The sequence below is a fragment of the Moschus berezovskii genome, chromosome 9, assembly GCF_049115385.1.
Source record: "Moschus berezovskii isolate FMDL1 chromosome 9, NW_MosBer_1.0, whole genome shotgun sequence".
Classification (NCBI taxonomy): domain Eukaryota; kingdom Metazoa; phylum Chordata; class Mammalia; order Artiodactyla; family Moschidae; genus Moschus; species Moschus berezovskii.
In genome coordinates this window covers 106,115,769-106,131,367 of record NC_142468.1, presented here as the reverse complement: position 1 = coordinate 106,131,367, position 15,599 = coordinate 106,115,769, and the positions used below count along the sequence as shown (strand labels likewise).

The 15,599-nt window shown below is 35.2% G+C and overlaps 1 protein-coding gene across 1 annotated transcript; it reads right to left on the bottom strand.

Annotated features, from left to right (window-relative positions):
* Window positions 1-10,845: 10,845 nt before the first annotated feature.
* On the bottom strand, window positions 10,846-11,912 carry LOC148776970 (olfactory receptor 4K15-like). The gene has a single exon (XM_088840439.1). The coding sequence runs from the start codon at window positions 11,818-11,820 to the stop codon at window positions 10,846-10,848; it is 975 nt and encodes a 324-aa protein (XP_088696565.1). The 5' UTR covers window positions 11,821-11,912.
* Between the last annotated feature and the right edge of the window lie 3,687 nt (window positions 11,913-15,599).

Below are 15,599 nucleotides of genomic sequence, written 5' to 3'. Positions count from 1 at the left end.
GTGACAAAATTAATTAACCTCTTTATAAAAGTTCATTTATCATAATTGTACTTCCCACTTTCTCACCAAGATTTAGTTTAAATACTCAGAATTTGGATCCAGATGGTTGCCATTATTTCTCATTTAAAATAATTTTTAAAAATAATTGAGATCATTTAAAAATAATTATTTTTAAAATAAATTCTCTATAAAATAAACCATATACTGCCTTTTCCTGATACATCATTTGTGCATTCTACAAGCTAGAGATAACAGCCAGTGACCCTCAGGTATTGTTGTGATTACAGAAATTGCTAGATTTGCTTTGTTAACTATGTCAAGAGCAATAGTGTCTCATACTGTCAGCCAGAATTTTCCTCATTTCATGAAAAGACCATGAATCCATTAGTTATTACTCCCCCATCCTTCCTCTCTCCAGTCCTTGGAAACAACTATCTACTTTCTGTTCTATAGATTTACTTATTCTCAAAATTTCATATAAATGGAATCATATAATATGTGTGACCTTTTGTGACCAACTTCTTTCACTTAACATCATGTGTACAAGATTCATTTTTGCTGGGCATGTTTATCTGTACTTTATTCCTTTTTATAGCTGAATAGCATTTCTTAGTATGACTATACCACACTTTGTCTATTCAATGGTTGATGGACGTTTGAGTTGTTTCCATCATTGGTCTATTGTGAGTTACACAGGAACAAGTATTTGTGTGAACGTATATTTTCACTTTGGGGGGGTTTACTCCAGGGAGAGGAATTGCTGTGTCATATGTTAACTATTTAACATTTTGAGGAACTGTCAGACTATTTTCCAAAGTGACTGTGCCATCTTTACTATCATATCAGCATAGTGTGAAATGTGTGGGGTTCAGTTTCTCTGTATCCTTACCAACACTTGTTTGCTCTTTCTTTTTTTTGTCCTTTAGCTATCCTTGTATATATGAAGAGATATCTTATTATGGTGCTCACCTGCATTTCCCTAATGATAAGATTGTTGATTATCTTTCAGTGTGCTTATGGGCCACTTGCATGTCTTCACTGGGAAATATATATTCAAATCCTTGATGATTTTTAAAACGTTAGCCTATTCATCTTTCTAATTCTCAGCTGTAGAGGTCTTTACATATACTCTGGATATAAGTCACTTATTAGATAAATAATTTGCAAATATCTTTAATCAATCTGTGAGTTACATTTTTACTTTTATGATTGTCCTTTGAAGTTTTGAATTTTAATGAAGTCCAACTTATCTTTTTAACTTTTATCACTTGTGATGCTAGTTTCATATCTAAGAAATCTTTGCCTAATCGAAGGTCACAAAAGGTACTACTATGTTTATTTATATATTTATTTTTTGTTATAGATGATTTTTCCAACTTTATATACATTTTATATTTTAATAGGTATTTGTTAAGAGCGGAGATCAAACACAAACTCCAAATCACTACTTTAAAATAAAAGTTTCTCAAGTATTTTATGGCATATCCAAATCTGTCACAAAGTTTATGGGGCAATATGAATCACAGCATGCTTACTTATTTTTTGTTTTGCCATCTTGATATTCCTGAAAAGATTGCTTTCTATCACACATTTTCAAAAGGAATCTATTTGATTATGTCCCTGAGATCATAAAATCTTGATCTAATCATTTTAAAATAAATTATTCATATAATTTATAATTAAATAGTACCTTTCAGTGACATTTCAAGCATTATTTAGGGTAGGAAAAAAGAATGAGAAATAAATTACTTATATAAAAGAAAATAGGCAAATTGTGGAATATGGAGAATTAATGAAATGACTATAATAATTAATAATGTGTGGTAATAAAGTTCTTTTCTTTAAATCATATAAAATATCAAATTGTATAGGAAAAAGACTTACTATGGCTAAATAGTTAAGAAGTTATAATAAGGGCAATTTTGATGGTGACCAAATTGCAGCAAAACATGTGCTTATTAATGCAGAATAAGAAGGCATTACAGTGACTATTCGACTATCCATTCACTTTTTTCACATGAGGAAATCCCTCGGGGTAAAAGAAGACACAGGAAACACACTAAATTCCTTAGCGACTAGACTCCAGGTAAATCCAGTAATCCAGTAAAGGTATTTTCCTGGAAAAAAAAAAGACTTCATCCTTTAAATCTTCCTTCAGAATGTTGCTGGTAAAGGATTGAAAGTGAAAAAAAGTGTAGTTGCTCAGTCGTGTCCAACTCTTTGTGATCCCATGGGCTCTAGCCCACCTGGCTCCTCTGTCCATGGGACTCCCCAGGCAAGAACACTGGAGTGGGTTGCCGTACCCTTCTCCAGAGAATCTTCCTGACCCAGGGATTGAACCTGGGTTTCCCGCATTGCAGGCAGATTCTTTACTATCTGAGCCACCACTCTAAAAAGAATCTAGTACTTATCTAGGAGGCATGGCTTTCTAGAAAATATCATGTAAGTTATACAGCTCTTGGGAATTTTACAATTTAAATGCTTCCAGTTGTGTAAAGAAACTTGTGAAATTCAATTAGAAACCTAAACTCTGTGGTATGCGGTATGTCCTTCTGTGCCCAATATGCTCAGTAACTTCTCTGAAACCAACACCATCTCTTTCTCTGGCTGCTTCCTGAAGTTCTACTTATTCTCCACGGGCACCACCAAGACCTTGTCTGCCATGGACTTTGACAGGTCCCTTGCCATCTGCAGGCCCCTACGCTACCCCACTGTCATGACGGTACGATGCTATGTCAATATGGGAGCCTGCTGCGTGTGTTGCTTCTTGTACTTCCTCTTGTCTGTTCACCTGATCTCTCTGCTCCAGTTCTGTTGTCTCAGTAAGACTGATCTCTTCCTATGTGAACCAGATCTCCTTATAAAGTTGTCCTTACGCCAACTGCCGTCACTGAGATCATCTGTGCTACCTGTAACAGTCATCATGTTCTCTACCTTACTCTTCATTACCAGCCTATACCCTGGTGATCAGAGCTGGGTTTAGGGCCCTCTCAGAAGATAGGGTTTAAGGCCTTATCTACGTGTGCCTCCCATCTGACTGTGACGTCCCTATTCTATGGCTCCATTGTGATTGTGTGTGAGTCCAAGAGCAGGGAATCCAAGAGACCCAGAAAAGTCTGAGTCTGTTCTATTCCATGTTAACTCCATTACTCAGCCACTGAATCTACAGTATATCTCTGGAAGAAAGAGATGAAGACAGATCTAATAAAACTACTTAGGACTGTAAGATTTAATCAAAGGCCTAAAAGAAATCTTTGAAGAACTTGCATTGACAGCTGAAATAATATATGGAAAACAAATAATTAAAGTATTAATATTCAACTGTATTAGCTGAAGGAGAAAAATAACTTTCAGGAGGAGGAAGAACTAATTCAATGTAATAAAATGTTAATAAAGCTATGCTTATTTGTTCTTTTATTGGAGAAAAATTTGCATTAATAGTAAAATTTTCAGGCAAAAGTAATCAGACAAATAAGCTAATAGTCAACTTGTTAGCATTCTGATTGAATGCTAGTTAATATTTTGCTACCAATATCACACACATATGCATACAATCTATCTTATACTAAAATTTATTACAAAATTTTTTCAAGAGAGTCAATAGTTATTATACATGCTAATTTTACAAAACAACATTAAATGTTATTGTGTCTATTAAAATATGACAAGCTGTATTCACTTTCTAATGAAAATTGATTTATTATAATTATTCCCAGTTTCTCAATGAGACTTAGTGATAATTTTCTTTAGATCTAGATGTTTGCCATTGATTTTTATCCACTTTATATACACTTAATTTTAAGAATTGTTTTTGATAGTGTTCTATTTAGGCTAAACCATGCATTGCCTTTTTCTAACATGCCATTTTTGTCTGCTATAGGTTCAAATGAAATGGCTAGTGACTCCCAGGTACTGTGATGACAGAATGTGTTAGATTTGTTCCGTTAACTGTCCCAAGGACACTAGTGTGTCCTACTCCCAAGCAGAATATTTTCATCCCATAAAGAAACCTTCTTCCCAGTAACAGTCACTCCCCACTCTCCCTTCTCTCTAATCCTGACATCCACTTTCCATTTCTGAGTATTTGTCTATTCTGGATGCAGTATTAATGGAATCATATGATAACTTGCCTTTGGTGACTGTTTTTTTTTTCCTTTATCACAATGTTTACATATGTTGTAGCATGTGTCATTACTTGATTCCTTTTTATAGCTGTATAACATCCCATTGTATAGGCATACCACTTTTGTTTATCCATTCAATAGTTAGTGAATATTTGAGTTGTTTCCATTTTGTGGCTATTGTGAATAACGCTGCTGTGAATAGTTATTAGTAAGTTTTCATAAGAACATGTTTTCACTTCCCTAACATATATCCCTGAGAGAGGAATTGCTGGGTTATTGGTTAGCTCTATACTTAATATTTTCAAGAATTGTCAGACTGTTTTCCCAAAAGACTGCATAGTTTTTCTATCACACCAGCAATGTATGTACTTTGGATTTCAAATCTCTGCATATCCTCACCAGCACTTGTTATTTTTTTCCTGTTTACTTTAGCCATGTTGGTAGGTATGAATTGGTATCTTATTGTGGTTTTTATTAGCATTTTCCCTAATTGCTAATGGTGTTGATCATCTTTTCATGTGCTTATTGACCCTTTGTATATCTTGGTTGGAAAAACATATACTCAAATACTTTGATCATTTAAAAATTATATTATTTGTCTTTTTATTGTTGTGATATAAGTTGATAATATTTTAGATATAAGACCTTTGTCATAGATATGATTTGCAAATATTTTCTTTGATCTATAAACTGTTTCATTACTTTCTTAAAATGTCCTCTGAAGTTTTAATTTTGATGAATTTCAATTTATCTACATTTTCCTTTTTCTAAATTTTTAAAAATTTGTATATGGTTTGCATACAGTATATTTGTTTCAGGAATACTCCATAGTGACTCATCATTTACATTTCCCTGGGTAGTATGATCATTTTAACAATATTAATTCTTCTGGTCCATAAGCATGATATATCTTTTCATTTGTTTTTGTATAATAGTCTTCAGTTTTTTTCATCAATGGTTTATAGTTTCCAGAATACACATTTTTTTTAAACACATGTATTTCTATGTATCTTATTCTCTTTTGTGCAATTTTAAATGACTATTTTCTTAATTTCTCTTTCCAATGATATGTTATTATTTTATGAAACACAATATGTTTCTATATAGTACTGTGTGTCTTGAAACTTTACTGAATTTATTTATTAGTTCCAGAGTTTTTTGGTGGAGACTTAAGGATTTTCTGTAGATAGTATTATATCATCTGGGATTTTCTGTAGATAGTATTATATCATCTGCAAACAGTGGCAGTTTTAATTCTTCCTTTCCTATTTGAATTCCTTTCATTTCTTTCCTTGTCCGATTGTTGTCATTAGGACTTCCAATACTATGCTGAATACAAGTGACAGGAGTGGCATTCTTATTTTGTTCCTGATCTTGGAGGACATGATTTCAGCTTTCCACAATTGAATATAATGTGAGCTGTGGCCTCGACATATATGGCCTTTATTATGTTAAGGTTTGTTTCTCCTATATCCATTTTGCAGAGTTTTTTCCATAAATGGATGTTAAATTTTGTCAAAAGTTTTTTCTGTGTGTATTGAGATGATCGTATGGTTTATATTCTTCAATTTACTAATGTAGTAAATCATTGATTTGTGGATAGCAAACCATCCTTGTGTTTCTGGGGAAAATCTCACTTCATCATGATGTATGATGCTTTCAATGTGTTCTTAAACTCAGTTTGCTAATATTTGCTGAGAAATTTTGCATTTGTGTGCATTAGTGATATTGGTTATAATTTTTTGTAGTGTTTGTCTTTTTTTGGTGTCTGAGGTTGATGCTAGCCTTCTATAAGGGGTTAAGAAGTGTTTCTTTCTCTTCAATTTTTGAAATATTGTGAGAATTATAGGTGCTAACTCTTCCTTAAACTTTGGGTAGAATTCACCTGTGAAGCCCTCCAGCCCTAAAATTTGCTGAGATATTTTTAATAACTGATTCAGTTCTATTACTGGTAATCAATTTGTTCATAGTTTGTATTTATTCCTGATTTAGTCTTGGGAGATTATGCATTTACAGGCATTTATCCATTTCTTCTAGGTCGTCCAGTTTATTAACATATAATCATTCATAATACTCTTGTATGATCCTTTGTATTTTTAATGGTATTTGTTAGCTTTCATTTATGATTTTATTTATTTATGACTGCTCTTTGTTTCTTGATGAGTCTGGCTAATTGTTTATCAATTTTGGTTTTTCTTTTCAAGCAACCAGATTTTACCTTTATTGATCTATTTTTTTTCAGTAGTTATTTCATTTTTCCCCCATTCTGACATTTATTATCTTCTTCCTTCAACTAACTTTGCATTTTGTTTGTTTTTGTTTTTCAGTTACTTTACTTGTAAGGATTGATTGAGATTTTTCTTGTTTTCTTAGGTATTCTTATACCACTGTAAACATTTCTCTTTAGAATCATTCATCCTACATCCCATAAATGTATTTTTAACTTTGTTTGGGCTTCCCTGGTGGCTCAGAGGTTAAAGCGTCTGCCTCCAATGCGGGAGACCCAGGTTCGATCCCTGGGTCGGGACGATCCCCTGGAGAAGGAAACGGTAACCCACTCCAGTATTCTTGCCTGGAGAATCCCATGGACGGAGAAGCCTGGTAGGCTACAGTCCACAGGGTCGCAAAGAGTCGGACACGACTGAGTGACTGAACAGAACAGATCAAACTTATTTACTTATTTTATTATTGATGTATAATTGCTTTACAATGTTGTATTGCTTTCTGCAATACAAAAAAGTGAATCAGCAATAAGTATACATAAATCCTCTCTCTCTTGAATCTCTCTCCCACCCCTCTACGTCATCACAGGTTCCATAGATTTTGATTGCTATGTTTTCATTTTCATTTTCCTCCAAGTTTTTTTTAGTGTACTCTTCTATTTCTTCAATGACCCCCTTGAAAATTCCATGTGTGTGGTTTTTGAAGCTTTTTTTTTTTTTCGTTGTAATCTCATGGGTCATGGTCAGAAAACATAGTTGATATGAATTCAATATTTTTGAATTTGTAGAGACTTGTTTTGTGGCCCAAAAAGGTGATCTATCCTAGAGACTATTCCAAGTGCACTTGAAAGGAATGTATGTTCTGTTGCTTTTGGATGGACTTTTCTATGTATATCTATTAAATCTAATTGTCTAATATGTCATTTAAAACAAGTGTTTCCCTATTAGTTTTCTGTCAGAATGATCTCTTCATTGATAAAACTGTGGTGTTAAGATCCCCTACTATTACTGAGGATTTTATTTTTCTTTCTTTTTGTTTGTTTATATTTGCTCTGTGTACTTGCATGTGGGCATGCCAAGTCCCTCCAGTCATGCCCAACTCTTTGTAACCCTATGAACTACAGCCCACAAGTCTTCTCTGTCCGTGGAAATTCTCCAGGCAAGAAAAAAGGAGTGGGTTGCCATGCCCTCGTCCAGGGGATCTTCCTGACCCAGGGATCAAACGCATTGGCAGGCAGGTTCAGTTCAGTTCAGTTCAGTCGCTCAGTTGTGTCCGACTCTTTGCGACCCCATGAATCACAGCACACCAGGCCTCCCTGTCCAACACCAACTCCGGGGGTTCACTCAAACTCATGTCCATCGAGTGGGTGATGCGAGATGCCTATATTTACAATTGTTAATTCTTTGATTTTTCCCTTTGTCATTATGCAATGTCCTTTTTCTGTCTCTTGTTATAGCCTTTGTTTTAAGGTCTAATTTTGTCTGATATAACTTTTGCTATTCCAGTTTTTGTTTTGTTTCCATTTGCATGGAATACTTTTTTTAACCCCTTACTTTGTGTGTGTGTGTGTAGATCTGAACTGTGTCTTCTTAGGCAGCATATAGATGAGTCTTATTTTTCTTTATCCATTTAGCCGTTCTGTGTCTTTTAATTGAAGCGTTTAGTCCATTTACATTTAAAGTAACTATTAATAGGTATGTATTTATTGTCATTTGTTAATTGTTTGGGGATTGTTTTTATAGTGGCTTTTGGTTCCTTTCTTCTTCTACTCTTTTGTGATAGGATGATGGTCTTCATGTTTTGTTTGAATTCCTTTTCCTTTTTTTGTGTATGTATCTATTATTTTTTTTGGTTTGTGATTACCATGAGGTTCATATATAACAGTATTTTCTATACAGGTATATTTTGAGTTGATGATTTCTTAAGTTTGAATGCATTCGAAGCACCTTGCTTTTTACTCCCTCACATTTATGTTTTGTTTTTGACATCATATTTTTCATCTTTTTGTATTATGTCTGAATCCCTTAATTACTTATTATAATTACAGATACTTTTACTACTTTTGTCTTTTAACCTTCCTAATAGCTTTAAAAGTGATTGATCTACTTCCTTAACTATATTTTTGTTATTATCAATGAGAGTTTTCCTTTCATAATATTCTTATGTCTATTCCTGGATATTTATTTTTTTGCTTTGTTACTGTTCAGTTGCTATGTCATGTCCAACTTTTTGTGACCCCATGAATGGCCGCATGCCAGGCTTCCCTGTCCTTCACTATTTCCCTGAGTTTGCTCAAACTCATGTCCATTAAGTCAGTGATGCCATCCAACCATCTCATCCTCTGTCACCCGCTTCTCCTCTTGCCCTAAATCTTTCCCAGCATCAAGATCTTTTCCAATGAGTCAGCAAGGTTAGTGTTATGAACTCTTAGCTTTTGCTTATTGGTACACCTCTTTATCTCTTTTTCAAATCTAAATGATAATCTTGTGGGATAAAGTATTCTTGATTTTAAGCTATTTTATTCTATCTTTAAGAATATCTTATAGAGGTATTTTAAAGCTTAAAAGACATAAAATTCTTACCACGTTTCTGGTTATACAGTGTCAGTTCAGTTGCAATTAGTACTGTTTTGGAATGATATGTCATTTGTTTTTTACATAAAAGTACAATACAAGAGAAAAAAACCCAAAATAGCATATAGTAGGAAATCCTAAAAAAATATTGATTTTGTAAGTAATTGGGGAGGGATAAATTCATGACTATTCCTAAGGCCTTAAAATAGGATTCTGTCATTTTCTGGACATACATTAGGCAATATAAAAATAAGATGTTAACTGAAGAAAATGTCCACATAGAAATATGATAGTTTCTGCTGCTGCTGCTAAGTCACTTCAGTCGTGTCCGACTCTGTGCGACCCCATAGACGGAAGCCCACCAGGCTTCCCCCGTCCCCGGGATTCTCCAGGCAAGAACACCGGAGTGGGTTGCCATTTCCTTCTCCAATGTGTGAAAGTGAAAAGTGAAAGTGAAGTCGCTCAGTCGTGTCCGACCCATAGCAACCCCACGGACTGCAGCCCACCAGGCTCCTCCATCCATGGGATTTTCCTAGGCAAGAGTACTGGAGTGGCTTGCCATTGCCTTCTCCATGATAGTTTCTACCAAGTATCTATTTGAAAACTACCCTACCTATCTGAAGGGCTTCCCTGATAGCTCAGTTGGTAAAGAATCCACCTGCAATGCAGGACACCCTGGTTCAATTCCTGGGTCAGGAAGATCCATTGGAGAGGGAAGGGCTACCTATTCCAGTATTCTTGGGCTTCCATTGTGGCTCAGCTGATAAAGAATCTGTCTGTAATGTGGGAAACCTGGGTTTGATCCCTGGGTTGGAAAGATTCCCTGTGCAATAGAAAGGCTACCCACTCCAGTGTTCTGGCCTAGAGAATTCCATGGACTGCATAGTCCATGCAGTTGCAACGAGTTGGACACGACTGAGTGGCTTTAACTCCTATCTGAAAGTACAGGAATCATGAAGACCTGGGGGAGAGAGTGCGTTTTATCTTAGAGTCAGTCTCTCATCATTGTGAAGACAAGAGGTAGAGAACCGTAATTCATCACTGAAATTCTCCAGATTATTTTATCAGTATTAAGCAGAAATTAAGATAACCAAACACAGAACACACTGGCACATTTATCCTCTGAATTGTTTTCCATAAATAGTGCATATTAAGCTACAACATTGAACAAGGATTTGTGAAAGTGTTGAATATAAACGCTTTCTGTTGTACAACCAGGCCACTTTACACCTTACTAGACAATAAGAATTGTCTTCAAGCTGTCAGTTACATAGTACAGTGAGAAATGCATTATTACTTAGGTATATCATATATTATATATGCAAATAGATTTATTATCTCTATGATAAAGTGTTATGTACCTATTATTACTCCAAAACTGGCATCTGAGCAGTACTATTTTGAGAGGGAAAATATACAGTTTAATTACCACTCAAATATAAATTCCATTCTTAATGTTTTCAAAAGCTGTATCTTTTTTTTAATTTTTATTTAATAAATGGTACAAAGCACAATGCCATAAACATTAACAGTTAAAATTTCACCAAATGAAAGAAATACTATAGAATACACATTGCAAAAAGCTACATTAAGTTATTTTACAACTGACTCAAGCTGCAAAAAGAAAAAAAACCCAATGCCATACCTAAGTTATCCCTCTCTCAAAATAATGCCAAAATAAGGCTGTATCTTAAAGAAGTTAAATAAAAAGTAGGAAATAGAAAAAAAGGAATAAAAGCACAAATTTGGAGGAAGAAAGTATAAAAATAAGTAAAATTCATTCAATGTCTTTTGAATCATTATTACTCTTTAATTCAAGTTAATCAGTCCTCCTCATTGGTCAAAATGATTTGTTTTGATATCACAGATATTCAATTTGTAAATGTCTAGCCACAGGCTACAGTGGTCATAACAGTTCTATAAATTTACTTTGTTTCTAGGAAAAGAACATTTCTTATGACTGCAGAAACCTGGCCAGACTTCAGATAGCGACTCTTCAGTTTTGACATAACTGCATTCATTTCTTTATTGCTTAGAGTAGAGATAACAGGGTTTAAAATGGGAGTAAAGATGGTGTAGAACACCGCAAGGACTTTGTCAACTGAATAACTGCTGAAGGGCCACACATAGATGAAGATGCATGGTCCAAAGAAGAGTGTGACCGCAGTGATATGAGCAGTCAGTGTGGAGCAGGCCTTGGCCGTGCGAGCAGAGGAGTGGCTCCTAACTGGGATGAGTATCACAGTGTAAGAAAGAACCAATAGGAGGAAGGAACTCAAAGACAGAAGGCCACTGTCTGCAACTATTAGTAAACTGATAACATAAGTGTCTGTGCAGGCCAGTTTGGTCACTAAAGGGAGGTCACAGAAAAAGCTATCCACTTGATTAGGCCCACAAAAAGGCAAGTTAACAGTAAATGCCAGCTGGCTAGTAGTATGGATGAAACCCACACACCATGGAATGAGGACCAGAGTAATACACACACGCCAGCTCATGATTGTCGTGTAGTGGAGAGGTTTGCATATGGCAACGTAACGGTCATAAGCCATGGACACAAGGAGCACCATTTCACCACCAGCAAATAGATGAACAAAGAAAATCTGGGCCAAGCAGGCTTCGAAAGAAATAGTCTTGTGCTCAACCAGAAAGTCTGCAATCATTTTGGGGGTAGCAAAGGAGGCAACACATATATCTATAAAAGAGAGGTTTGCAAGCAGAAAGTACATGGGGGTATGAAGGCGGGAATCTGAGGTCACAGTGAGGATGATGAGAAAGTTTCCCAGTAGTATTGCTAGGTAGAGCAGTGAAAATATTAGAAACAAGAAAGGCTGGAGCTCCTGGGAACTAGATAAACCCAGCAACACAAACTCAGTCACCCGAGAATGATTCGTCTCATTCATTGACTTTGCAAAGGACTTCTCTTCAGTCACTTGAATAGGAGAGAAATAGAAATCAGTGAATGAACTAACTATGATTTAATTTTCCAGTTCAGTTAGAGAGACTAGTTTCTACTCAAATGTACTTGTAAGACCTCAGTTCAGTTCAGTTCAGTTCAGTCGCTCAGTCGTGTCCGACTCTCTGCAACCCCATGAATCACAGCATGCCAGGCCTCCCTGTCCATCACCAACTCCCAGAGTTCACCCAAACTCATGTCCATAGACCTCACACATGTCTAAATAGAGACAGTGATCTAGTAATCAAAAGGAGAACAGAGTCAGGATGGGATATTGAACCAAAAGTTTTCTAGAAGAGGAGGGTGGTGGTTGGGAGGTTGGTGGAGAGAATTTCAACCAACTGATTTATTAATTGCTTAATTGTGGCTCAGCTGGTAAAAAAGCTGCCCACAATCCAGGAGACGTGGGTTCGATTCCTGGATTGGGAAGATCCCCTGGAGAAGGGAAGGGCTACCCACTCCAGTATCCTAGCCTGGAGAATTCCACGGACTGTATAGTCCCTGGGGTCACAAAGAGTCGGACACGACTGAGTGACTTTCACTAAGTTTAGTAAGTTAAGTAAGCTAATTTGCAAATGAGATTTACAAGTGAGTGTTATAAATAAATATCTGAAAAGCTGTTTATATATCTCAGAAATCCACTATTATTATCTACAGAGACAAAATGTCATTTTTTCTTCACTAAATAAAATAAGAACTCTTAAAAAGAGACAAATGTGTGAACTGCTACAAGAAGGAAATACATTTTCACAAAATTAATGTGCAAAAGACATTAAACACAAAAGAGTAAATGCTCTATTTCTCTATTTAAATGAAGTTGAAAGACAGATGAACAAGTCTATAGTATTTGAAGCTAGGATAGCAGTTTTCCTTGATGGGATTAAAGGGACAGAAGGAAACATTAGAGGGGCTTTTGGATTACTAGTAATGGTCTGATTTTGACTCAGTTGAATGGCTTCTTAGGATGTCCAGAAAAAAGGGGACTTTCTTTTTCTTTCCCTTGTGGGTTCTAAAAACCTCCTCCTGCTGTAACAGTTAAAATTCTTTTCTCATTCCTAGTAAGATAGTTTGGGGCATTGGCTTCTTCAGAAACAATCTTTCACAACTCAGCATTAGTGGACGATGATTGTATATTTTATGTCATAAATCATTGAGATTTGCATAATAAATGAATATTTTCATCTTTTCAGTTTTTTCTCTTATGGTAGGGGGCTATGGACATAAGAGGAAGAAAGTTTAGCTTTCTCATCTTTGCTCCAACGGGGGGAAAAAACTGTGAAGGATAAACATATAGATTATATCTATTTCCTCTTCTGTTACAGAGTAGCTCATTGACCTCAGAAAAGCTCTTAAATCAATACCTCCATTCTTAAGAATGCAGGATGAAGATTTGGGGCAAACAAAGTTCTAAGTTTTTTGCAATATAAATCCATTCTTATTTTTAGTAAACTTATTTTATAATAATTTAACTGTCCATTTTTCCCAGAACACTGAGCTAGGTAGGATGGTGATAGAGCAGTTAGATTTAAAACTTTCCCTCCTGAAAATTCTTTACTAATATTATAATCCTTACTCCTTTTAAAGAAGGTGATGGACCTTCTTTTTCTATGAATCTCCAGTACATTCTTTATTAAATGAAATAAGAATAGCTTTATCACTTAATAAAAAGATACTACTTTTATACCCAATAAAGTACTATACTATAATGGAAGCATAAACCTATTGGGAAAATATTCTAGGTTAAGATCACAACTGTATCTTCAGGCAGCTGTATGGCATTGAGCAAGTCATTTAATTGTTCAGGGCTCATTATTCTCAGAAATAAAACATTGAGAATAATGTTATCCTGAAAGAGACACTGGAAATGTTTGGTAAAAGAAAAAATTCATGAATGATAAATGTTTAATCAAGTGTAGAAACCATGTATATGTGAGCATTCTTAATAATGTCTTATTTCATATCAGAGTATTTTCTTTCTTACAATAATGCCTGTTCAAGGATGGTGTTATCTAACTTTTCAAAGAACAAGTTTACTCTACTGGATGGGCTCATGTAAATTTTTTTTTTTTAATACTTTAGAGTGAATTCGTGAAATCATAGGAGTTTTTGCTAGGTGGCTTGCAGATTCCTCCATTTCCTAAATATTATGAAATAAAGCCTCTCTCCAATACTTTTTATTGTTGAAATATTCTGCCTGATAGGTAAGATAAAGTAGGCATGAGTATAATTTACAGATGCCAATAAACTCTACCAGCTTAAAGTTAGAGTTAGAAAGAATATCAGAAACTTTCTTGACTGTCTACTTTTTCCATGCTCTTCTCCTTTCCTGTTCCCTCACTGTTGTATGGTCCTCAGAAAGACACAAATAAAATGCTGCCTCTTATCTAAGATAAAATGAAGAGTGTGCACACATCTTTATCTATGGTCATTAAGTCTTGGAAAGGATTTAGTTGTCAGGCACAATTTACCAAGAAAAACTGACATGGCCCTCAGATGATGAGCCATAAAACAGCTTTACTTCTAAAAGTTAGGAGGCACAGTGCCTGTACCTGGGGTGGACTTGTCTCCAAGGATGTGGGACAGGGCTGGATGCTGTATCCTGATGGAAGCCCTTCGTAGCTGGGGGAGCACTTGGAGCTCTCAGGAATCTGAGAGTGGTAAAAGAGGTAGTAAAAAGAAGCAAAGAAGTGATGAAAATAAATTTTCAAATGTTGTGCAGAATTTAGCCTAGTTGTTGCTACATTGCTTTTCTTTATGATAGCAGTAGATAAGGAAATATGTTGGCCATCACAGCAATTTGTAGAGACTTCTAGAAATAAAAATCAATAAAAATTCACTAAAGGTCACATAAAGAAGATTGAATCCTGACCTACATTCCAGCCACATATCCTTGGGAAATGTGACCTTCCAACATAGCCTCCAGAGATATGAATGGAATTAATCAAACAGTTAAAATATTGATATCCAGGAGGAACTCAAAACATTCCAGATATAATTTTTCATGTAAGCCTTCTTTTTATGATCAGAAAGCATTTCAGTCAGAAATATTAATCAAATGCACTCCAAATTTTATTTTTTGGAAACACAATCAAGTATAGTTATTTCCATGAAATTTAGATCTGTATAGTTCCTGAATTGTCTGGAAATTTAATCATTTTCTCAAAATAATGCTTAGAAAAATTTTAAAATTCTTCCTTCTTTTCCTACTCCCCTTAAAGTACATATTAATTTTTCCCTCCTCAGAGATATGTATGATCTTCATATAATTGAATCAGACATTTTATCCTGTAACAATATAATAGATTTAACCATATTAGTGGAGCTTCTCCGATGACTCAAGCGGTTAAGAACCTGCCGGCCAATGTAGGAGACATGGGTTTGATCCCTGGATTAGGAAGATGCCCTGAAAAGGAAATGGCAACCCACTCCAGTATTCTTGCCTGGAAAATTCCATGGACAGAGGAGCCTGGAGGACTACAGTCGATAGGGTTGCAAAGACTTGGACATGACTGAGCACACAAAAATGAAAACATTAGTGATAATATTCTCAAACATAGGCATCATATAGGAAAGTGAAAGTGAAAGTCACTCCGGTACACTTTTTTTTCACAATTAAGTACATAGCAGGTGATTCTTACTTTCATTAGTTATTTCTATCTAATAACTATATCTAGTAGCTATAAATGTATTTTATATCTACTAATATTTTCTTGACTTGAATAAGCA

Bases quoted from the DNA above. Each gene is read 5' to 3' on its own strand.
- LOC148776970 (XM_088840439.1), bottom strand. From the start codon at position 11,820: ATGAATGAGACGAATCATTCTCGGGTGACTGAGTTTGTGTTGCTGGGT.